General features: G+C 42.7%; 1 protein-coding gene across 3 annotated transcripts in view; it reads right to left on the reverse strand.

Annotated features, from left to right (window-relative positions):
* Positions 1–24,119, reverse strand: part of kcnt2 (potassium channel, subfamily T, member 2) — a 789,028-nt gene that overhangs the window by 255,164 nt on the left and 509,745 nt on the right. For all 3 annotated transcript variants that reach the window (XM_041208210.1, XM_041208209.1, XM_041208208.1), the window contains one exon: positions 23,610–23,721. In XM_041208210.1, the coding sequence (XP_041064144.1) occupies positions 23,610–23,721 (112 nt within the window). The remainder of the gene's footprint in view (positions 1–23,609; positions 23,722–24,119) is intronic.

Consider the following 24,119-nt stretch of genomic DNA (forward strand, 5'->3'; position numbering starts at 1 on the left):
TCTTGAGTGTAGTAAATCACAAGAACAGACAAGTGACAGGTTTTTAAAACTTATCAAAAAAGAAGGATAAGTATTTATTACTCAACACATAAATGTATTCACAACAGCACCCACTCTCTCTTTCTCTCTCACACACAAAAAAAATGATTACAAAAGAGGTAGCATGCACTTAGGTCTTAAGAATCCAAAATTTCACTGTCACCCTGATGCTCTTGAGATGCAGTCCCAAAACACTGCAGACCTATGACTTCTTTTGGATTTACTGAACAAATAGGGGTTGGAAGTTTCTAATTATTCATTTGCAGTAGCTTACTACTTACAGTAACAGGTTTCTGGCTTCATTTCAATCGAGGTGCAGTCAAAACACCGTAGCAAAAAACTGGTTTTGTTCTTCAAACTGGTAGATAAAGCCCAGCTCCAATTTTGTGCTTGCTGATGGCTTTTAGGCAGGGTCCTTTCTTTGCTGGGCTGGATCTGTTTCCTCTCTCTCTCATTCTCTCTCTCTCTGTCTGTGGCAATTCTGAAAATGTGCCTTAATAAATATTCCTTATCAAGTCCTGTTTTCTTTCATGTGACCATATTATCTGTCCATTGTCCACACAAATGGTCTCTGATGAACCATAGAAGAGTTACAGCACAGAAGGAGGCCATTCGGCCCATCTTGTCCATGCCAGGACAAGGACACCCAGGTGCCCTTTCTAATCCCACCTTCCTGCACCCGGCCCTTAGCTCTGCAGCTTACAGCACTTAAGGTGCAGATCCAGGTACTTCTTAAAAGAGTTTAAAGTTTCTGCCTCTACCACCAACTTGGGCAGCGAATTTCAGATGCCCACTGCCCTTTGCATAAAAAAGTTCTTCCTCGTGTTCCCCCTACACCTTCTGCCACTTATCTTGAATCTATGTCCCCTGGTTCTAGAATTCTCCATCAAGGGAAACAATTTTATCCTGTCCACTCTAACTATTCCCCTCATAATTTGTACACCTCAATCAAGTCACCTCTCACCCTTCTTTGTTCCAGGGAAAATAACCCCAACCTATCCAATTTCTCCTCGTAGCTACTCTTTTCTAACCCTGGCAACATTCTTATAAACCTCCTCTGCACTCTCTCCAGAGCTATTACGCCCTTCCTGTAATGTGGTGACCAGAACTGCACACAATACTCCAGTTCTGGCCTCACCAGTGTTTTATACAATTCCAACATTATATCCTTACTTTTATATTCTACACCTCTGCCAATGAAGGAGAGCATTCCATATGCCTTCTTTACAACCTTGTCTGCTTGAACTGCTGCCTTCATGGACCTGTGTACTTGTACGCCAAGATCTCTCACTTCATCTACCCCTCTTAGTATATTCCCATTTATTTTGTAGTCCCTGTAACTGCTTGACCTCCCTAAATGTATGACCTCACACTTCTCTATCTTAAAATCCATCTGCCACTTTACCGCCCACTCCACCAACCCATCTATATCGTTTTGGAGATTATGGTTATCCTCTACACTATCCACTACCCGGCCAATCTCTGTGTCATCTGCAAATTTCCCAATCGTGCCCCCCATGTTCACGTCCAAATCATTAAATATAACACAAACACCAAGGGTCCCAACACCGGGCCCTGTGGAACACCACTTGAGACAACTTTCCATTTGCAAGGGCATCCACCGACCATTACCCTTTGTTTCCTGTTACAAAGCCAACCTTTTATCCAGTTTGCCACATTACCCTGAATCCCATGGGTTTTTACTTTCCTGACCAATCTGCCATGTGGGACCTTGTCAAATGTCTTGCTAAAATCCATGTACACAACATGCACTGCACTACCTTCATCAACTCTTCTTGTCACTTCCTTGATGACTTGGTACACAATAATTTCGAGTTTCATCCATTTGCATATTCTTATGATAGAAGGGGTTGCTTCTTGCAACTATTTTGTGGAATTCCACTCTGATGCCAAGAGGTGTACAAGTCCATTGTGAACTAGCTTTTGCAGTTATTTTGGTAATGGCAGCCATTAACTCACAGAAGTTTGTTGCATTTTAATGTTTTCTCAATTACATGTCCTGAAATGTCATTAGCAAGTTAATGCCCCATCCAGACTAGCAGGCTAGCTTCTAGCCTTATATAGTTCCATGTATATTGACAGAGAAGAAGACATAACCTGACTTTTCAACTCCATTTTATTTCAAAGCAGAGCATCCATTCTCCCTTTTGTTTTAAAAGTAAAGTGCCCATTTTCCATAAATCCATGAATATAACTGTGTGGGCACGGTACTGCCAGCTCCAAAATAAATCTGTGGGCCACTGCTCATCCCTCTTCCAATTGCCTCCCCCTGCCTTTGAATCACTTGAAGCCATTTGGCTGGCCATCCAAATTCACAATTCCCACCCACCCCACCAACCCCCTCCACCATCCTGCAACTAGCAAGCAGGCTTGGAGGCCATGACTGCTATGCACGGCTCACCTGTACTATCCATGTGAAGGTAGTGAACTAATTTGCTGTGGCCTTGCTACCAATCTCAGATAGATGTGTACAATGTACGTTGCAACATCATTGCACCCTGATTTGTGCCCAATCCAATGTCTTGGCCTACAATCTTTAATCAAGGGGGAATTGTGACCTAGTGCACATAAGAGGTATATTGCAAAACCTTTCACTTAGAGTCAACTGTTATCATCATTTGAATGCAAAGATATAATAAAGAATGGATACAAATAAAGGTTTGCATGGTACATTTATGTTCAATATATCAAAACCTCTCACATTTACATTTCACCACGTCAAGTTCATCTCTAAGTCACACACCATCATGACATGGAAACATATTGCCATTGATTCATTGTTGCTAGGTTAAGATCCTGGAACTACGTACCAGACTGTACTGCGGGAATACCTTCGCTGCATGAACTGCAACGGCGCAAGAAAGTGGCTCACAATCACCAACTCAAGGGTAATTAGGGTTAGAAAATAAACGCTGGCCTTGCCAGAAATGATCACATCTCATAAATGAATAAAAAAACATCCTGGCAAAGTCTGTAGATTAGACATCAATTGAAATGTCAAGACTGAAATCAATATATTTTAATTAGATAAGAGTATCAAGGGATAGAGATCAAAGGAAGGCAAGTGGAATTGAGGTGCAGATCAGTCATATCTAATTAAATGGTAGAATAGGCTGGAGGGACGGAATGGCCTGGTCTTGTTTCTATTTAATTGGCTTAACTAAAAGCTAATGGGGTGACCAATCATCTACTCAGGAAAAAAAAAATGACCAGTTTTTAAGAAACACTGTCAAAATCATAAGGGTGTCTAGCAGTCTGTGAGAAAGACTATTTTATTCACAAAAATCCAAGATAGCCAAATCAATACTCATTTGCAGTGATACTACAAAGCAGCTGTTATTCTAATTGATCACTATAATTTAATCAGAGGCTGAGAATCTAGGTGGTGTTATACAATTGAGCTGTTAAATAGCTGACATTGACAGTAATGTAAAGTGCACTTTGTTTCCCTCACCACACCAGAAGGGCGTGATGAACAGGTTAATGGAGGAATGCAAGGTAACTAATAGTGGGGTAGCCATGATTCAAATATGGAAAGAAAGGTGTCAAATGTGCTGAGTGCCAGTGACAGAATAAATGCTGCTTAAGTGAATTGGAGGAGCTGGCTCAAAGCTTTACAAGAACAAAGTTCAGAGATGGTAAATCAGAGCAAAGGCCATGCTAATCTCTGCATCTGTGCAGCTTCTTTTGAATTTATACTTTGTAACTAGAGCTATCCCTTAGCAAACAGGTAGCCAGTAGAAGGTGGAGTTGAAAATAACAGGATTAATCAAATCACAAAATACATGACAGGATGGAAGAGTGAATGTACTGTAAAATTGGTATTTCCAGCAACCAAAGTACTTTCAAGGACATTTTATAAACTGATGTTCCTGGTGCAGAGTCTAATTCACTGGCAGTGCTGATTTGGTGGTTGGGAATATGTAACACCATGACTTTCCTTCACAATAAGCCAAAAGCACATATCAGGAGTTAATAAAATGATCCCTTATGCACGAATCCTCACTATGTGAATAGTTAAAGAAATAAATGTGCATACAAGATGTGTACACCATGCACTGTGCCTACTAGGCCCCTCAGACCTAAATGTATTATTCCCAGATAAAGAAAAAACAGTGGCATTTTGTGATAGGAGAATTCAGAAAGCATTGTTGGATTTGTAGAATACTACAATGAATCAGTGGTAAGCTGCATATTTAATTATATATTCGGTGCCATATTTAACCAGATGTTTTATGATTTACAAAATGAAGTACATCCACATGCCTATATAGGTGGAATATGCATAAACACACAATCGTACAAATAATTTTGGGAGGAAAAGTAAGGAAATATACATTAAATGATGAATCTTTAGAAGTAAAGGAACAAAGAATTTAGGTTCAGATTTAGGATTTTTATAAATAGGAGGACAAACTGAAGAAGTTGCAAATAAATGGGACTGTAGGATTTATAAATAAGGGCACAAAACAAAAAAGAAAAGCAAAATAAGCGGATTTATGCAAATCATGGTCCAATGTCAGCCGCAGGACGCCAACTGCAATTCACTGTACAAGTGGACACAAGCTTATATTTATATAGCACCTTTAACATAATGAAACACCCCAAGGCACTTCACAGGAGCATTATAAAACAAAGTATGATACCAAGTAGACATCTGACCCAATATCTCCCTAAAAGCTTGGTCAAAGAGGAAGGTTTTAAGGAGTGCCTTAAAGGAGGAAAATGAGGTAGAGAGGTGAAAGGTGGGGGGAGGGAACTCCAGAGCTTAGGACCTTGGCAAGTGAAGGCACGGCCACCAATAATGAAGCAATTATGATTGGGGAGAGGCCAGAATTAGAGGAGTGTAGATATTTTGGAGGGTTGTAGGGTTGGAGGAAATAATAGAGATAGGGAGGGACAAGGTCATGGAGGGATTTGAAATCCGGGATGTGAGTTTTAAAATCAAGATGTCGTTTGACCAGGAGCCAACGAAGGTCAGCAAACACATGAGTGACAGGGAAATAAGACTTGCTGCAAGTAGCAAGAACAACAGAGTTTTGGATCACCTCAAGTTTGCGGAGGGTAGAATGCGAGAGATCAGCCAGCGGTATGTTGGAACAGTCGGGTCCAGAAGTAAGTAAGGCATGAATAAAATTTTCAGCAGCAGAGAACTGAGATATGGGATGAAGTCAAGCGATGTTATGAAGGTGGAAATAGATGGTATTAGATATGGCACGAATATAAGTTTAGAAGCTCATCTCCGGATTAACTGTAACAGTAAGGTTGTGAACAGATGGGCTTAATCTCAGACTGTTTAATTGACTGCCACTTTTCTTCAAGAAATGCCTACCTTGAAGAAGTACTGCTCTTCTCTCCGACAGGATTTCCGTATCTCTCTTTTGCCTTGTTCACCTTCACTTTGTTCTTCTGTCTGTGGCATCTTTTGATTATCTGCTCCTATCACTGCTTGCTTGTCCCTACAACCACTTCTCTCCCCCCACTCGCCCCCTACCCCCACCTTAAACCAGCTTATATTTCACCTCTCTCCTAATTTTACTTAGTTCTGTTGAAGAGTCATGAGGACTCGAAACGTCAACTTTGCTCTTCTCCGCCGATGCTGCCAAACCTGCTGAGTTTTTCCAGGTAATTCTGCTTTTGTTTTTAATCTCAGACTGTTGCTAGGGGGCTGGATGAAGTCGGTATTTAGGGAATGGAGTCTGGAGCAGGGACTGAAAACAATGGTTTCAGTCTTCCCAAGATTTAACTGGAGGAAATTTCTGCTGATCCAGTACTGGATGTCAGATAATCAGTCTGATAAATTAGCAACAGTGGAAAAGTCGAGAGGGGAAGTGGTGAGGTAGAGCTGGGTGTCATCAGTGTGCATACAAAAACGAATGCTGCTCCTTCGGATGATGTTGCTGAGGGGCAGCATGTAAGATGAGAAATAGACAGAACGTGAGTCACGCATGTTATTCCCATTTGCAGTAATGCCAACCCCACTCTTTCAGAAATCGAGGGACAGACTCGTAAATATCAGGAGATTTGGTATAAAAATCATGAGCTGATATATTGTCCAAAAAGAAACCAATGTGGATTGACAGTTAGTTTATAAACCTGTTTAGTGGCTTATTTAATTTCTAACGGGGCAATGTTCTTTACAAAAACTTTTACAAAATTCTACCTGTTGAAACAGCTGTGCCCCAAGGAAAACAATGCTTGATTGAAGCTCTTGATCTCTGATCTATTCTATCAATTGTACAGTGTTTAACTACATAGGATAGATAGGTTTCACATGCTTGCTATTTCAATTATTGATACTTTAAAGGGTCTGGATGATTGACACTGTTATAGGTCTGTCGTGAAAGGAGCTTTTGTCATGAAAGTAGAAAACTATGAATGAATTACTATTTTTGAGGCCATTTGACACATCCTGTTGTTGCTACAGGGTTCATTATTTCTGTAAAGAGTGAATTGTGGGTGAATGGGTATGGAAGGCTGTTCTTTGTTTTGCTGTCGTTATTACAACTGGGATGAAGTTCCACAGCACCGAGATGGGCCTTCTTAACAGACTACCTTGACACTCTGCAGCCCCTGTGGCTGCCTCCGAGCTCTTTGTGAACTGCAGTTCACACTCACCAACACCACCACCCCCCTCCAACCCAGAAACGAAAATCCCATCTTTGCTGGCACCTTGTCTCAAGGTGGGTGGGCCAAGCGAGGAAATTTCCTGACTCCCGCTAACTGCTTCAAGGAAGAACGTCCAGCCTGACATGTCTACAGTTAGACCGGGTGATGAGTGGCCTAACCCAGTGGTCCTTAAAGAGACCTCTAGAGGCTGTTATCTATGAAACCAGAAGGTGGATGAATACACTTATGGTTTCACAAAATTCTTACTCCTCACTACAGGTCCGTTCTTGCTGCTTCTATGATCTACTCCCCCATCCCTAATAGGCCCTAGCTGCCAGTTAGCTCCATGCACAAAGGTCCACCAGTCTGCACTGTCGAAAGCCATTTGAGCAAATAAGGCCCAAACCTGAAAACGGTTTTTGGCTTCATGTACAAAACATTTGGACCAAAGTTAAAAATCCCCAGCGGTGCCTTTATAGGAAGAAGGAAGGGGTGAAAACCAGCAAGATAAAACCAAAAAACAAAACCAAAAAATATATTTTGTTTCCAATTCCTTTCATTAATTAAAATCATTGGGCTAATTTTACAATGTTGCATTTGCTGCAGGATTCCACACTTGTAAGAGGCACAGGTCAGGGCTAGAACATTGTTACCCAGCTTCTTCTGTTTGTGTTTCCTGAGTGTGCAACTCCCACCGGGAGTAAGGGATCATAGAATTAGTCTGCTAATTGCAATAAAACATTAAGTTACTGAGCAAAGACAGTGCAGTTACCATAGAAACCAGCCCTTTTAAATATGACTATGAGAAGAATCTGTTTACCTAACACAGATTTATTGTGATTGAGCTGAAATGCACTGATAAGCTGTTACCATATGTAATTCATGGTAATTCCCTCAGGTCTGCAGTAAGTGATTTGTATGTTCACTGACTGTTGTATGTTCAATCATGTCATATTTCTCTATATCTATTCCGTTTAAAAACACATATCAATTAGATGTCACCAGTCTCTTGCTGTTCAGATAGGATAGCAGTGAACCTGATTTGTACATGATTTTATTTCATTTGTTTTTATTTAAATACCTAATTATATGGGCAGCAATAACTTATGCACATCCTCTTAATGTGAATATAAGAGATGCTACAGGTGCAAGATAATCTATTTATCTGTTTACCTCTTCGGCATGGCCATGTCACAAAGGGGCTGTCACATCGCTATGCTATTCCTTTGCAAATAAATGCTACAGGGATGGCTCTTTCCGTGATCAGGTGTGAAGATTTTATGCCAATGCATCCTTCCAAGCCACCAGTGATAGCATGTACTAAATCAGTCAATTGTTGCCCACAGGTGTATCAAGCAAGGAACAAAGTGACTTATTTACATTAATCGGATTCCCCTATGGAACCTTCGGCTTGACAAGGTACAGAACGTTCCTTGGGTGCTAATGTTCCCAGGCATATAAAACATAGTACATGACATCTCTGCAGTGTACAGACTGTCGAGACCAGCTGCCATCTTCCCACAGGCAAGTTCTGGAAAGGTTATCCTGAAGTGCTGAACATGGCAGCAATCCTTGCATCAAATTTGTGCAGCAGCATTCCTATTTTCCCAGCAAAGCAGGAGGTGGGCGCTACACAACTGTGTCACTTGCCCACAGGCTCCATTTTGTCCCTGCACATTGCATTTCCTTTTAGTCCATTTTTACCCAGCACTTCTTTCCCCTCCCCACCACTCCCCAGCCTCGTCAAAGGCAGACAAATAGTTGTCATTTATTTTGAAGTTTTAAAAAGGCAGAAGCAATATTTTCCGCTATATGCAACCACATCTTTAAGCGCATAGGCTGCTTTAAGGGATTGATAATGTAATGGTGCTTCATGTTATCAAGTGTAGAGGCTCAAAGGCTAAAGCACATATATTTCTAAGGGACTAATACGTTTTTAAAGGTCACAATCCAAGAGAAAATAAATTGGCATTGAGAAAAATATAGGCAAACAAATGAAGGTCAGCTTGGAGTTGTTAAAGGCAAAGATTGTTTGAATAGCTTGATTGTGTTCTTCAATGAAGTAATGGAGGGGGCTGATTAGGATATTGCAATTGATGTTGTGTAAATTGACTTTAAACGGGGGTTGACAAAGTGCCACATAATATATCAGCAAAGTTAAAGCTCCATGGGGTTAAAGGGAGAGCGGCAGTATGGATACACAATTGACTAAGGCTTAGCAGAGTTGTGGTGAACGAGAGTTTTTCAGCTGTCTTTATTTGTGCTATAACATAGGGGTTCACTTCCTGCACATGCATAGTTACAGTTCCTGCTAGTGTCAAAGTGTCAGTTTCTTGCACTAAAACAAACAAGTTGGCTTGACAGAGACCATAAGACATGGGAGCAGAAATTAGGCCATTCGGCACATCGAGTCTGCTCTGCCATTCAATCATGGCTGATAAGTTTCTCAACCCCATTCTCCCACCTTCTCCCCGTAACCTTTGATCCCCTTACCAATCAAGAACCTATCTATCTCGGTCTTAAATACACTCAATGACCTGGACTCCACAGCCTTCTGTGGCAATGAATTCCATAGATTCACCACTCTCTGGCTAAAGAGGTTTCTCCTCATCTATGTTCTAAAAGGTCTACCCTTTACTCTGAGGCTGTGCCCTTGAGTCCCAGTCTCTCCTACTAATGGAAACATCTTCCCCACGTCCACTCTATCCAGGCCTTTCAGTATTCTGTAAGTTTCAATCAGATCCCCCCTCATCCTTCTAAACTCCATCGAGTATAGACGCAGAGTCCTCAAACGTTCCTCATATGTTAAGCCTTTCATTCCTGGGATCATTCTCGTGAACCTCCTCTGGACCCTCTCCAGGGCCAGCACATCCTTCCTGAGATACGGGGCCCAAAATTGCTCACAATATTCTAAATGTGGTCTGACCAGAGCCTGATAAAGCCTCAGCAGTACATCCCTGCTTTTATATGCTAGTCCTCTCGAAATAAATGCCAACATTGCATTTACCTTCCTAACCACCGACTCAACCTGCAAGTTAACCTTAAGAGAATCCTGGACTAGGACTCCCAAGTCCCTTTGCACTCTAGATTTCTGAATTTTCTCCCCATTTAGAAAATAGTCTATGCCTCTATTCTTCCTACCAAAGTGCATGACCTCACACTTCCCCACATTGTATTCCATCTGCCACTTCTTTGCCCATTCTCCTAACCTGTCCAAATCCTTCTGCAGCCTCCCCGCCTCCTCAATACTACCTGTCCCTATCTTTGTATCATCTGCAAACTTAGCCAGGATGCCCTCAGTTCCTTCATCTAGATCATTAATGTATAAAGTGAAAAGTTGTGGTCCCAACACTGACTCCTGCGGAACTCCACTAGTCACCGGCCGCCATCCTGAGAAGGACCCCCTTATCCCCACTCTCTGCCTCCTGCCAGACAGCCAATCTTCTATCCATGCTAGTACCTTGCCTCTAACACCATGGGCTCTTATCTTACTGAGCAGCCTCCTGTGCGGCACCTTGTCAAAGGCCTTCTGGAAGTCCAAGTAGATAACATCCATTGGCTCTCCTTTGTCTAACCTACTTGTTACCTCCTCAAAGAATTCTAACAGATTTGTCAGGCATGACCTCCCCTTGATGAAACCATGCTGACTTTGCCCGATTTTACCATGCACTTCCAAGTATTCTGAAATCTCATCCTTAATAATGGACTCTAAAATCTTACCAACGACCAAGGTCAGGCTAATCGGCCTGTAATTTCCCGTCTTTTGCCTCACTCCCTTCTTAAACAGGGGGGTTACATTAGCAATTTTCCAGGCCTCTGGGACCCTCCCTGACTCCAGTGATTCCTGAAAGATCACCACTAACGCCTCCACTATCTCTTCAGCTATCTCCTTCAGAACTCTGGGGTGTAATCCATCTGGTCTAGGTGATTTATCCACCTTCAGACCTTTCAGGTTTCCTAGCACCTTCTCCTTGGTAATGGCCACCATACTCACCTCTGCCCCCCAACTCTCTTCAACTTTGGGGATGTCACTCGTGTCTTCCACTGTGAAGACTGACGCAAAGTACCTATTCAGTTCCTCCGCTATTTCTTTGTTCCCCACTACTACTTCTCCAGCGTCATTTTCCAGCAGCCCAATGTCCACTTTTGCCTCTCTCTTACCCTTTATATATCTAAAAACACTCTTGCAATCTTCTTTTATATTACTGGCTAGTTTACCCTCATATTTAATCTTCTCCCTCTTTATTTCTTTTTTAGTTATCCTCTGTTGGTCTTTGTAGGCTTCCCAATCCCCTGGTTTCCCACTGCTCTTCGCCGCATTGTATGCTTTCTCTTTAGCTTTTATGCTGTCCCTGACTTCCCTTGTCAGCCATGGTTGCCTCGTTCTCCCTTTAGCATGCTTCTTCTTCCTAGGGATGAATTTTTGCTGTGTCTCCCAAATTACTCCCAGAAACTCCTGCCATTGCTGTTCCACTGTCTTTCCTGCTAGGCTCATCTCCCAGTCAATTCTGGCCAGCTCCTCCATCATGTCTCTGTAGTTGCGTTTATTCAACTGTAATACCGTTACATCTGATTCCAGCTTTTTCCTCTCAAATTGCAGGGTAAATTCTATCATATTATGGTTACTTCCCCCTAAGGGTTCCTTCACCTTAAGCTCCCTTATCAAATCTGCCTCATTACACATCACTAAATCTAGAATTGCCTGTTCCCTAGTGGATTCCACCACAAGCTGCTCCAAAACGCCATCTCGTAGACATTCCACAAATTCCTTTTCTTGGGATCCACTACCAACCTGATTTTCCCAGTCTACCTGCATATTGAAATCCCCCATGATCACTGTAACCTTGCCTTTCTTACATATCTTTTCTATCTCCTGGTGTATCTTGTGCCCCACATCCTGACTACTGTTTGGAGGCCTGTACATAACTCCCATTATTTTTTTTGAAACGTTTGCGTTTCCTCAACTCTACCCACACAGATTCTACATCTTCTGACCCTACATCATTTCTTGCTATTGATTTAATTTCATTTTTTACTAACAAGTTCCCAGTCCCCTCTGCCAACCTGCCTATTTTTTCAATAGGATGTATATCCTTGGATATTTAGCTCCCAGTCCTGATCCCCTTGCAGCCATGTCTCCGTGATGCCCACCACATCATACCTGCCAATTTCAATTTGTGCCATAAGCTCATTTACCTTATTCCGTATACTGCGTGCATTCAGATACAACAGCTTCAGTCCTGTATTTCCTGTCCCCTTTCTCATTGTCGTCCCTTTATCTGATGTGCTTGAAGTTAGATTCCTAGCCCTTTCGAAACACAAACAATAAAGTACCCATCTTTATGCCTATGCAGTGCTTAACAAACTCCAAATTCTTATATCTAGTCTACCTGTCATTTTCAATGCTCCTTCTGTAAAACATTCTTTTGATGGTTCAATAAATGATAAAGATAAATAATCAGAAAATTTCAGTAAATGAGATTCCCAATTTCCAATGAATTCAGAGCAGAGTTGATTGTAATATTCAATTTAATATATTTTCGGTAAAGATCAACAAAAAGTATTTTGAAAATGTGTGACAAAAAGCTCATTATCCTATGTGGGACTCAAACCCATGATCCCTTAGATTGAGAGTCCCATTATCTACCAACTGAGCTAACCAAGGTTGTTAGGAATGCCTGGACAAAGACAGAGTGTAAATGCAAACAGTTCACCTTTGTTGTTTGTATGTAATAGAAGGGCAATGCTTACATGCACATTGCCTATCATTGTTGCCTCGTGTGCACGGCTGGGGAGGAACAAGCCTGCTGGTGCCTGAACAATGTAACTTTTGGGAAAGGTATGGAGCGCCAGCCTCTCCCGGCATCTGGCAAAGGGACCAGGCATCAGCTGGTGCAAATTCAACTTCAAGGTGTGGCAACTTGACAACGTGAGCAACCTCAATGCTGTAGCAAAACAAACTTGTTAGAGCCCCCCCATTCTGAACTCAGAAAGGCGTCAGGAACACGTGGACCAAGTGCGCGTGCATTACTGCTCCTGACGCCTTTCTGGTCAGCGGCAGGAGCTACAATGTTGGCCAGGGTTCTCTGTGCCCACCGGTGTCGGGTGTGTTCAGTGGCGTGAGCGTATAATATGGTGCGACTGGTTTCATGACGGCGTGAAACCAGTTTGCGATCGTCCATTCAGCTCACCAATGGCGGGCCGTGTTTCCCACTGTCGGACATGGGGAACCTCGTTGTAATACATCAGCGTATCATTATTAGGCAAGCCCGCCAGATTCATCCCTTCCCCCCCACTGGATCATCTGCCCACGTCGGTGGGAAAACACACCAACGTCTTTCACAACAGCACATGAGCGACGTGCATCTGGCGGGTTGCACTTCACTTGGGACTTCGAGGTTGTTTGCCTACATTGCTTCAGTCAGCACTCACAGTCATCAGCGCCAGGCTTCACAGGCAGCACTACATCACTTTTAGGGGGGCTCATGGGTAGGTCACCATCTACCAGATCAGCCATACCTAGGTGGCTTGTCAATGGCTGCAGGGCAAGGTCTTGCTTGGGGGAGGGGGAGAAGTGGCCTCAGGCAAGGGAAGAGGCTGCAGGACAAGAGCTGTATTGGGAAAGGAGGGTATCCCAGTGTGTGTGGGGGGCACATATTGATCTGTGTAAGTGGCCTCAAGATGGTGAGGGATGAGGAGGCAATCTCCAGAGGAGAGGAGGCCAGATGGACATGTGAGGGTGTGTGTGTGAGAATGGGCAGTGATATCCCTTGAGCTGGCAGTGAGTGAGATGCCAGTGAATGTGTGATGGGCTCAAGTCTGAGAGTTTAGAGTGATGAGATGGTTGCAATACCCTGGCTGCATAGATGAGATCATTCATCCTCTATCTGCAATAGATGGGCAACCTCTTCTGTGCAACATTGGCACTTATCACCGCTGCCATCGCCTGCCATGCTGGATTGGTGATGCCACTGCTCATCCAGGAGCAGAGAACATCACAATGGGCCTCCGCGGTGTCCAAATGGCATTCCAGTAATGCGTCATTAAACCTGGGGCTGCAGGCCTTTTGCCTTTCGTGGAAATCTTCCCTGCATTAGTCGTGGGCTGGAAGCATTGAGATGTGTGCACGTTGCTGGACTTCAAATATGGCACCTGGCATGATAAAGCGGTGAGATGATGGTGTGTCGGGTGAATGAGAGCCTGCCCGTCATGGAAACAGCATGAAAACCCGCCATTGTGGCCGGCAGGTAAAACTGGGCCGTTTCCGCCAGTTGCTTTTCAGGTTGTAGGAGGTAAATAATGGTGTTCATCAGGGGTCAATGTTAGGACCAGTGCCCTTTTTGCTATTTACTAATGACCTAGGCTTGGGTATAGAGGGCATAATTTCAAAGTCTACAGTTGAAACAAAACTCATAAACATAGTAAACAATGAGTAGAGGCTTCAGGACAGAAATAGACAGACTATTGAAATGGGCAGACACATGGCAGATTAAGCTTACCACAGAGAAGGTGTGAAGGGACTTATTTTGGTAGGAAGAATGAGGAGAGGCAATATGAAACCACCATAAAAGTGCCTACTACCAACTTAATCGGTATTTTGGGGGTGGGCAAGCAAACTGCTCTCGCAAGCCAGGTCAGAAATTCTAATATTTAAATAGGTGTGCCTCAGGTTTTAATAGCCATGGAGATTTATTGACTGTGTGCTGGAGTTCCCAGGACTTGGGAAACTGTTAAGTACCTTTCCAGCACTGCTTGTGGGCCAGAAGGAGCAGGACTGCTTCCCCCACCTCGATCTCAGAAGCATACCTGCCACAATCAACCTCACTCCGCGCAATTAGCCGATCATCTCCCCCTCCCCAGTGATCCGATTTCTAGCTCAGCCAGGATCTGAACTTGGGCCTACATTCAACACACTACCCATCCCTGCAATCTGACCTTCAGCCCCTGTGATCTCCCCCCCAGCCACCCACCCCCCACCCCCCGCCCCCAACCCCTTCCCCAACCCGCTGTGATCTCACGCTCCTTCCCCTCCTGGCTCCACCTGTGGCCTTCCCATATTGTTAAAATGTGGTAGGCTCTCAATCTGGCCAGCTGCCATGGGAGAATTCAAGGGAAAAAATTACAATTGCAAATCTGGCAGGGCCTACAAGCTCCCCGTATTTTCTGATTTCCGCTAAAGTGGTCCGAACTCCCCATAAATATCAGGGCCGCTTAGAGGTTGAGAGGTTGCTGTGTTTCCAGAGATGTAATGTTGGCTCAAGGTCTAATGGCAAAGAGCTCAATTCAGATTGTTACAGCTGAGATTGCCGTGTTCAGTTAGTCTTTAACTTCACATCAACATTGAGGAAATTGTAAACAGAGAAAACAGAGTTGAGGGAAGAGTTTGGAGACTTGGGCCAAAGATTGGTGACACAAGTTGGGAGTTGGGTGGAGGGGCTTGATTTTCACATGGGGGGGTGGGAAACAGAATTTGGGATTGGGGAAAACAGAATTGAGTCACGATTTTCCCTGGGCGGCCTTTTAATTGACATATTTCCAAGGAGGATGAATGTCACTCCTCATGGGGCGCCGTCATCATCCTTGGTTTCCTTGGCTCCTCTGACGGTGGAAGCAGGGCCAAGTGACAGAGGTTACCTCAACGATGATGCACACCCAGCAGTTTCTGGAGTTGCCCAAGGGCAACTGCCTCATGAAGCTCAGATGGAAAATGGGACTGATGAACAGGCGGCCTCCACCTCCTCCAAGGTCAAAGGGGGAAGCACCGTGTGGAAGTGGCTGAGCTTGGAGGCTGCCGTGGAGTGGGTGACTGGGGTGCCTTCTTACTGTACCTGTGTGCTGTTTTCCTTTCTGAGCACTACATAAATAGTGACACTATGGAGCCACATGTCTGACACTCCAAATTTTATTGACGACAGGACAATAAAAGAGTTTTGATGTGGTGAAGGAGATCAGTAGTGACAGTGAAACCTCTGGGCAGATGTACTTCCTTCATTGGCAATAAGAGTTTAGAAGTTCTAGGCTGCATCCTCAATGGATGTGGTATCTCAGAGTGAGTGCCATAGCATAGAACTTTGCGCATTGCCCCGGGACCCAAACCTGACAGCCGTGCCTCCAATGCTTTCTTTGTGGACAGGTGACCATCCTATTGTGACTGGCAGTCTTGCATTCTGTTCTTCTGCCCCGGTGATGCCAGTAAGGTGATCGCTTGCACTGTCCAGGCTTTTACTGCCCAATCTCCCAGCAGCCGTGCTGTACTGCACTGATGGCACTTGTTTTCCAATGGCCAAGCCCCACTCTGTGCCATTCACCCTGATATGGGGCCCAGTTAATTCAGCTATGATTGCTCTCCATTGTGTACCCATCTCCCTTTGTTCAGTTTGCCCCAGACAGCACATGTCCCTTATGCACAAAAAGCTCAACATTCCCCATTCATGAGCTCTTAAAGAGCTCCTCAACAATGTTAATTGGCCTTATTAGGGGAGCAAGCAGGAACATGATGCCACCCTCCTCTGCCTGGTGACTATGGCCAGCACCAGGAAGGGCGTTGGGAAATGGAGACACAGGCCGATACCAGTAGTTTCAGGCCCTGTCCGCCTTTACTCCTGCACCTGGTGGGACCCAAAAATTCAGCCTGGAGTGTGAGAGACCAGAGAATTGGATCAAGCGACTGGTGGTACAGGAGTTCTTTGACATTATGTTAGGAAGTATGTGAAGGCTTTAGAGAGGGTGTAGAAAAGACTTCAGAGAATGGCCCAGATCTTCCAGTCTGTAGATTTTCAGATAATGGATGTATGACCTATGTTGTGCCCGTGGGACCCTGTGGAAATCCTGAAGCATTGACTCCATGGGAATTGCCTGGGAGATTTGAACTTCTGCTGGGCAATTCCCCAGCTCCCCAGGACCCCCCAAGAAAGTTTCTGACTCCGAGTTTAAATCGGAGACTTCGGACAATTCTGTAGGACTTAACTGAATCGTTACCCAGGAAATATTAGGCAGAAATATTCTAGTCTAGCTCCTGAGTGACTATACAATGACCCCTCAATAACCCTCACTGACTCACTGACTACAAACCCCCCGATCTCCCGACTCCTCCCTACTCGACCTGACTAGCCCCCACTTCCTAAGTACCCATCCCCAACCCAACCTGAATGGCCCCAAGCTGACAAACGGAACTAACCTGACTACCCGCGACCTGACTACCCACAACCTACCTTCCCACTCACCCACCTATCTCACCCATATGCCATCCTATTAATCCTTACCCCTTCACCCATCTGACACCCCACCCACTTGCTACCCCACCACTTCATCCACTGCCACCCTACCAAACTACACACTTACCACCCTGCCATCTCGCCCACTTCATCATCACACCCACCTGCCACTCTACCAATTACCCATTTACCTCACCTACCTACCCACCCTATCACCAATTCACTCATTCATCCACTCACCCATTCACTAATGTTCATCCATCACTGATTCACTAACATTCTCACTGGATATTTGAACTTACCTTATGGAAGCTAGTTCTGTTAAAAAAGGGCGTATCGTCTGCATTGATTCTGTTCGCTGCTCTCTGCGTGCATTTCTGTGGTGAGGGTGTTGTTCTGCATTGTGGGTCAGAAGCCTGGCCTTTTTAAGCATATCTGGGTAAGTGGGTAGTTTTCTGTCTGATCAGCGTCAGACTCAGTGGTTCAAGAGATGAGGGACTTTCAGTTATGTGGATAAATTGAACAAGATGGGACTGTCCTCCTTAGGGTAAAGAGATTGAAAGGAGATTTGATAGAGATGTTCAATATTATGAGGGGTTTAGACAGTGTAGAAAGGGAGACACTATATTAATGGTGGAAGGATACAGAACCAGAAGACACCGATTTAAGGCGATTGACAAAGGAACCAAAGGCGACATGAGAAAAACCTTTTTTTAATGCAGCCAGTGGTTAGGATCTGGCATGCATTGCCTGAGAATGTTGTAGACACAGATTTTATCAAGGCTTTCAAATGGGAATTGGATAAGCGCCTGAAGAAAAAAATATGCAGGGCTATTGGGAAAAGGCTGGGAAGTGAGGTTAGCTAAATTGCTCTTGCAGCATGAATGTGATGAGCTCAAAGGCATCCTTTTGCATTGTAATAACTCTGTGATTCTATAATTACAAAAGTGACTACATTTCAAAAGTACATCGTTGGCTGTAAAGCACTTTGGGATGTAATCATTAAAGGTGCTATATAAATGCAAGTATTTTCTTGCTGACTGATGTTTACGCAATCTTTAAAAAAAAAAGAGTACAATTAATACTTCATAATTTGCTGATAAATGCTGGAAATTTCCTTTGGTATCTCCAAGTCCACTACTTCAGAGCCTCACTCACTTTAATTAAGCGATACAGTAAAGCCAGCCTATCCACAGCCTTCCTCTCCCTATTGCCAAGCATCTGCAGCTCTACAAAATCTCCCCGCCACCACATAAAACTATTCGACTCTCCAACTCGGGCCTTTTACACATCGTCCTCTATTTGCCTCACCACTGGCAACTATGCCGAAAGCCATCTTGGCCCTTCGTGGCATTTTGGCTTCTAAACCTCCCACCACCTTCTTTAAGACTCTCCTTAAAACCCACTTCTTTGAATATGTTTTTAGTCACCCCTCCTAATTTGGCTTGACATCCATTTTCGTCCGAATATGATTCTTTGAAGAAATCCTGGCATATCTTTCTACTTTAAGGCATAATATAAATGCCAATTGTTGTTTATGTTGTCTTTTTGTCTAAGTCTGCAAGGATAGTGAAAGTACTTTATACAAAATAACATATTCAAGCATAATGGGGTTCCAAAAGGCTAATAATAAAATGATATTCTTGTTTATGTTTGAAGGAGATAATCAATAACAATCTTCAAAGCACATCTAAACAGAAGGATATAAACAGAGTACAAAAAATTTAAAAGCCCCATATTTTCACATGAGATAAAATTAAATGCAGAAATCTGTCAGTTCAATGTATAATCTTTAAGTCCTGTGAATGTGCAAAATAAAAAGGCAGTTTCCATGACAACATTGGCTTACTTCACTCAGAAAACCTGTGAACTTCATACATTACATATTTCAATGCTACTTAAACAAACAAATGCAAGTACAAATAAAGCCTTTCACAGGTATATTCTCTGCCTAAATTTTGATTAAATGCATGTGTCGAGAATTAAGATTTTTCAAAGCTACATGAAATATTTTGGTTCAATCAGCTGTTTGGAATATGCTTTGGGAACCAGTTTGCTATATCTAAAATTGGATGCAAAAAGAACATAGTACAGAAGCCTGACAAAGATGATAAACTAAAGCCGCCATAGTACCCATGCTTTTTCTTATTGCCAACTCTGCAGGTTAGCAAAGCCTTCACTGTTTGCTGATCATCTTAGGAGGTAGCCAACATTTCCTTATCTGCTTTCCACACTGCTGCTTAGTGTAGAATTATTGGTCCACCTTTAAATTTGGATATTATCAGACAAACCAGGATCCAAATCAGAATTCACAACTGAACTAACCTGTAAAATGGGGAGAGGAACCTTACTCTGACAACTATACCACACTGCCACCACAATAATAACTATAACAGGTTTTCAGTATAGCAGGAACATTACTGTGCCACTAATTGTGGGTTGGGTGAGTAAAGTAAATGAAAATCAGAAGGTCTAAAATCTTCAAAGACCATACAATTGAATGTGAAAAAATATTCAATTAAAGGTTGAAGGCCAGTGCATTAAGCAGCTGAACAGTAATCCCCTGTTTTTTTCATGTGAAGGATGACTTTCCTGTGCACTAAGGGCAATGATATTTGCAAACTCTTTTTTGATGGATGCTTTGCTGATATAGTTTAGCCAACATGCCTAATAGTTGATGTTGTAGGTCTGTATTCTGCTGTAGTACATTTTGCAGCATTCTAGATTTTTGGGTTATGGCTTTAATGCTTTCCCGAGCAGGAATTGTATCCACTCAGAAGTATTTTTCTGTGTCATAAAGAGATATTAATGTTTATAGTGTTATTGGAAATTAATTTCAAATTGGGATTGTAGTAGGGTCTATGACTATGTGTGTGTCTGTGTGTGTGTGTCTTAAATGAAATAAAGCCTTTGATGTGCTTTGAGGGTGTTTTGATGTATAGTAGTTTGAGATGTTAATTAGATAAATGTAAGTAAGTTAAAAGGTAAAGTGCAATTTGCATTTGTTGAATAAACCATTCAAAAGAATGGGTAAAATTTTGCAACCAGCTGGGAGATGCCAAGCAATGTGTTTATATTACTTATAAAATTGGTGGAATGAAAGGAGAGAAAAAATTACAAAAGAACCCAGTAATACAATGGAAAATTTACATTAAAAGGAGAAGCTAGGTATAAACAGAAAGGAGTTTGTGTGTGAGTCAAAGGCATTTATGATCTAACCAGCCTGTAAACCTACAACTGTCTGCAAAGGAAGTTTCAAGTAAGAAAGGAACCTCATTTTGAATCTGTAAGGTCAAATGTGCTTTGCCTTGTGCCTGTTTAAAGTCTATAGGTTATTGTCGCCTTGGTGAAGATTTACCTGGGAGTGATTAATTTGGGGGTTTGTTTAAAAGTTATTATGATAATAACTTGTAGACATGTGTATGTGTTTAATTTGTTGTTAAATTAATTAATGTTTTATTTAGTTTTATATAAAAACCTCATGAGGCTCAGTGGTCTTATTTCTGAATTCAGAGCTGCGTCTCAAACATATCAATTGGGAATATATATAGATTATGACAGTTGTTCAAGTTTCCCTCTGGGATTTAAACAACACAGCCTTTACCAACTGCTGTGTCATCCTGTTCAGGAGTATTTATTAATCAATCTGGAGTGATTCTTCAGAGTACATTGCAGTTTGCACACTCTTGCAGTTTTGGAGGATAACCTGGGAAAAACTTTAGATTATTACTGGACAACTTAATCAACAAAACACATACACTGAATATATCTCAGCATCGCTGGAGAGAGATATCTCATTCTTTGTAATCAAGACTGTCTCAATGCTGGGCATTGCCAGTAGGGGTCGAAATTTTTTTTGAGGTCTTTTCTTGAGGTTTCCCCTAAGGCTACTTTTTAATTTTCCGGGACTACTTCTTCGTTTTCAGGGGCTAGTTTTTAATTCTCACTAATTTATCATGTTATGCAGTCACATAGTAAAATACTTTCTGTATTTGTGTTGACATATGGGCATTTGGACTCATACAGAGCAGAATTAGAAGAAGCCATCAATATCCGTCATCACCCCCCATTAAACTTAAAGCAACAACACTCAAGGTAAGCATCAATTTCCTAGACACCACAGTATGTAAATTGGCACAAGAAAACAACAGGAATAAGTTAGCAACAAAAGTTTTTTTTTCCCCTCCAAAATAAATGACATCCACTTCTACATAGAAAAAGCCATTGTCCTAAACATGCCTTCTGTGGACTGGTGAGGTCACAGCCAATGAATTTCCATTGCATATGCTCAGAGCTGGAAGATTTTAACTAGGAAGTTACTACCCTTTTTACTGCATCTCTGGTCTCAATCTCAGATTTAAATTTAACAATAGATCTAGCATTGATACTGATCTAGCATCAATTGCTATTTGTGGAAGAGTGTTCCAAATTTCTACTACCCTTTCTGTGTAGAAGTGTTTCATAATTTCACTCTTGAAAGATCTGGTTCTAATTTTTAAGATTATGCTCCCTAGTCCTAGACTCACCTAAATTAATTGATCATTTACCTCATTACATTTCCTTTATTACAACAGTGACTACAATTCCGAAGTATTTCATTGGGATGCCCTAAGGTCATAAAGCACTACAAAAAGTGCAAGTCATTCATTATTGTTTGGGATCTTAGTATGTGCAAAATGGTTGCATGTTAGTCTCTATCACAGTCATGGCACTTCACGTAATTTGCAGTATGTGAAACACTTGGATATGTGAAAACATATAAATGCAAATCTTTCTTATGAAATTAAACTATCCAGTATTAAATTATACAATTTTAACACAACAGCAGTAGCTCTAGAACTTATGCAGCCTTAAACTGAAGACTCCACATCCATTTTCAAGGGATTCATGCTTCAGTGACTTCCAAGTTTCCTGCCTACCAGTTAACTTAGTATTTCTTTATTGACAGATTTAAAATTGTTCCTCCCAATCTCATTCCCTTTGTAGCCTCTCCCCACCCTCCCCAACAGCTGTAGCCCTTACTAGCTGCCCCTCCCCGCTGTAGTCTCTTCCTTGCAGGCTCGTCACCACTGCATCTACTCCTTCGCCACCTCTCCCTAACTCTGCAGCCATTCCCTCACTGCCTCTCTCCTACCCTTTAGCCGCTTCCTCGCCGCCTCGCCCCCATTCCGCACTAGCTTCCTCATCACCTCTCCCACACCCTGTAGCCCCTCCTTCATCACCTTCTCAGTTTAGTATGAGATTATCTTCTTTAACGGAGAGAATTTAATGTTCACACTGGAGACAGGCTGGGGGTCGGTGTATAATGGGGTGCAAAAGTGAGGGGTGGAGACTTTGTCACCTTCCTGATACCTCCCCCCCCGTCCCCCCTCCCCCTCAATTAAGTCCAATGTAGGAAGGTGTTGAGGACAACCTTGCTGCCCGGAGTCCAGTTGCCCGGAGCCCTTAGGTGACCACTTAAGGGTCTAAATCACCCCAATGCTGATATTCAATCAATGGCAGTCAGGGGCCATGTCATGTGGACAAACTACCAGGTCAACCCTGATGGGTATGCCTGTGGCCTGATGGGGGTAGGACTCTTCCTTCTCAGGCATCCTGTGACCAACAGAAGGATCCACTGGCAGAAAGGGAGGGATCTCTGGCAAGCCAACTACCTGCCCTTCACAATGATCACCCTCCCCCGCCACTTGCCAGGACCTCACTGACTGTCCCCGATGATACCGCCCCATTCACATTCATCCAGGAGCTCTAGTGATGATCCTTCTACTAGGCCCCACGGCAATACCGGTAGTGGCCACCGCTCCTGGTAATTCCACAACATTTTGTCTTTACAGCCCAGAGAAGAACCTAGTCTGCTGGCTTCATGGCTTTTAGCTGCCTGACCCCCTGTGCAGTGCTCTGATTTCAGAAGTCAGGCTGCCTTGTTTGGGAACGTCTCTCTTTATAACTCCTCTTCACAGCCTAGACAAGGGATAAGAGATTTTTTTCAGCACAATGGGTGAGGTCATCCTAATTATCCAATTAATTTATTGATTAGTCTCTGAGAAAAACGTCTTCCATGTAGCATACGAGTTACCATTTCTCTTGGTGCCTTTTCTATTAAACCGATGAGAATATGCCCAGCTTTTAAAAAAAGTACAGCTTTGAAAATAACTCTTTTCCTGGTCGATTTTAGGAAATAATGCTCAACAAAATTCCTGAAACATGAAGTACAACCAGATGTTGAGGCCCAGGTGCAGCCTGAACTAATACTGATGCTCCAAGGAGGAATTGTGCTTTGTCAAGATTGAGGGATTATCATTAACAAAACATATCTAATCTTGCATTGAACGCTGACATTATTTGCTGGAGTGATAAATTATTCATGTGGTTTAACTACTCACTTTATCTGTGCTTTACTGTAATTAAAAAAAAAGGCTATGTTCTGGTTTTCATGATTAGATGTGAATCTATTAATGAGATTGCCTTTGCTGTTCTTATATATATATGAAATCTTACAGTGATTGGAGCACTTTTTCTCTTTTGTCTTTTGAAATCTGGGCAGATCTCACACTCAGCAAAGAGTAAGGCATTTTGGCAATTGGTATAGTCACTAAAAATGGAGCGGGGTTCTGCAATTTAATCCACAACATCAACTGTAACAGCTATAAAATTCTCAACCACAACTTCTACAATCAATAAAATGCAGACTTCACAAAACGTAATAAGTTAGAAAAAAATCCCCACCTTCTCAAGTTTAGACAAAGCCAGCGAATAGCAGTCTTTGGCTCTGAACTGCATGAACCTCATATTGGCTGGATGAGTCAATTCTGTGATAATGCTGAGACTGGAGAATAGCCTGCATGCAGGAGAAAGATGGAGATGTCATAATTGGTAATTGTTGGTTGTCACACACACCAAGTCAACAAGAATTACCAAAATTCAAGCGCAGGTATTTCTTCTCTTAGAGTGATCCAAACCTTGATTCTGGTGACACCTGGAGAAACAAAGTATGACTGTGCCCCATCTATATATCTAGGTTTATAACTGAAACTAATAATAGCCAATAGACCAAGAACGAGGGGGCAGAGATTTAAGGTGATTTGCAAAACAAGCAAACACAATGAGAGAAAAAACATTTTCACACAACAAGTGGTTCAGGTCTGGAATGCACTGCCCTGGAATTGTGGTGGAGATAGGTTCAGTTGAGGCATTCAATGGGGCATTAGATGATTATTTGAATAGAAACAATGTGCA

This window comes from Carcharodon carcharias, chromosome 16 (assembly GCF_017639515.1).
Source record: "Carcharodon carcharias isolate sCarCar2 chromosome 16, sCarCar2.pri, whole genome shotgun sequence".
Lineage (NCBI taxonomy): Eukaryota > Metazoa > Chordata > Chondrichthyes > Lamniformes > Lamnidae > Carcharodon > Carcharodon carcharias.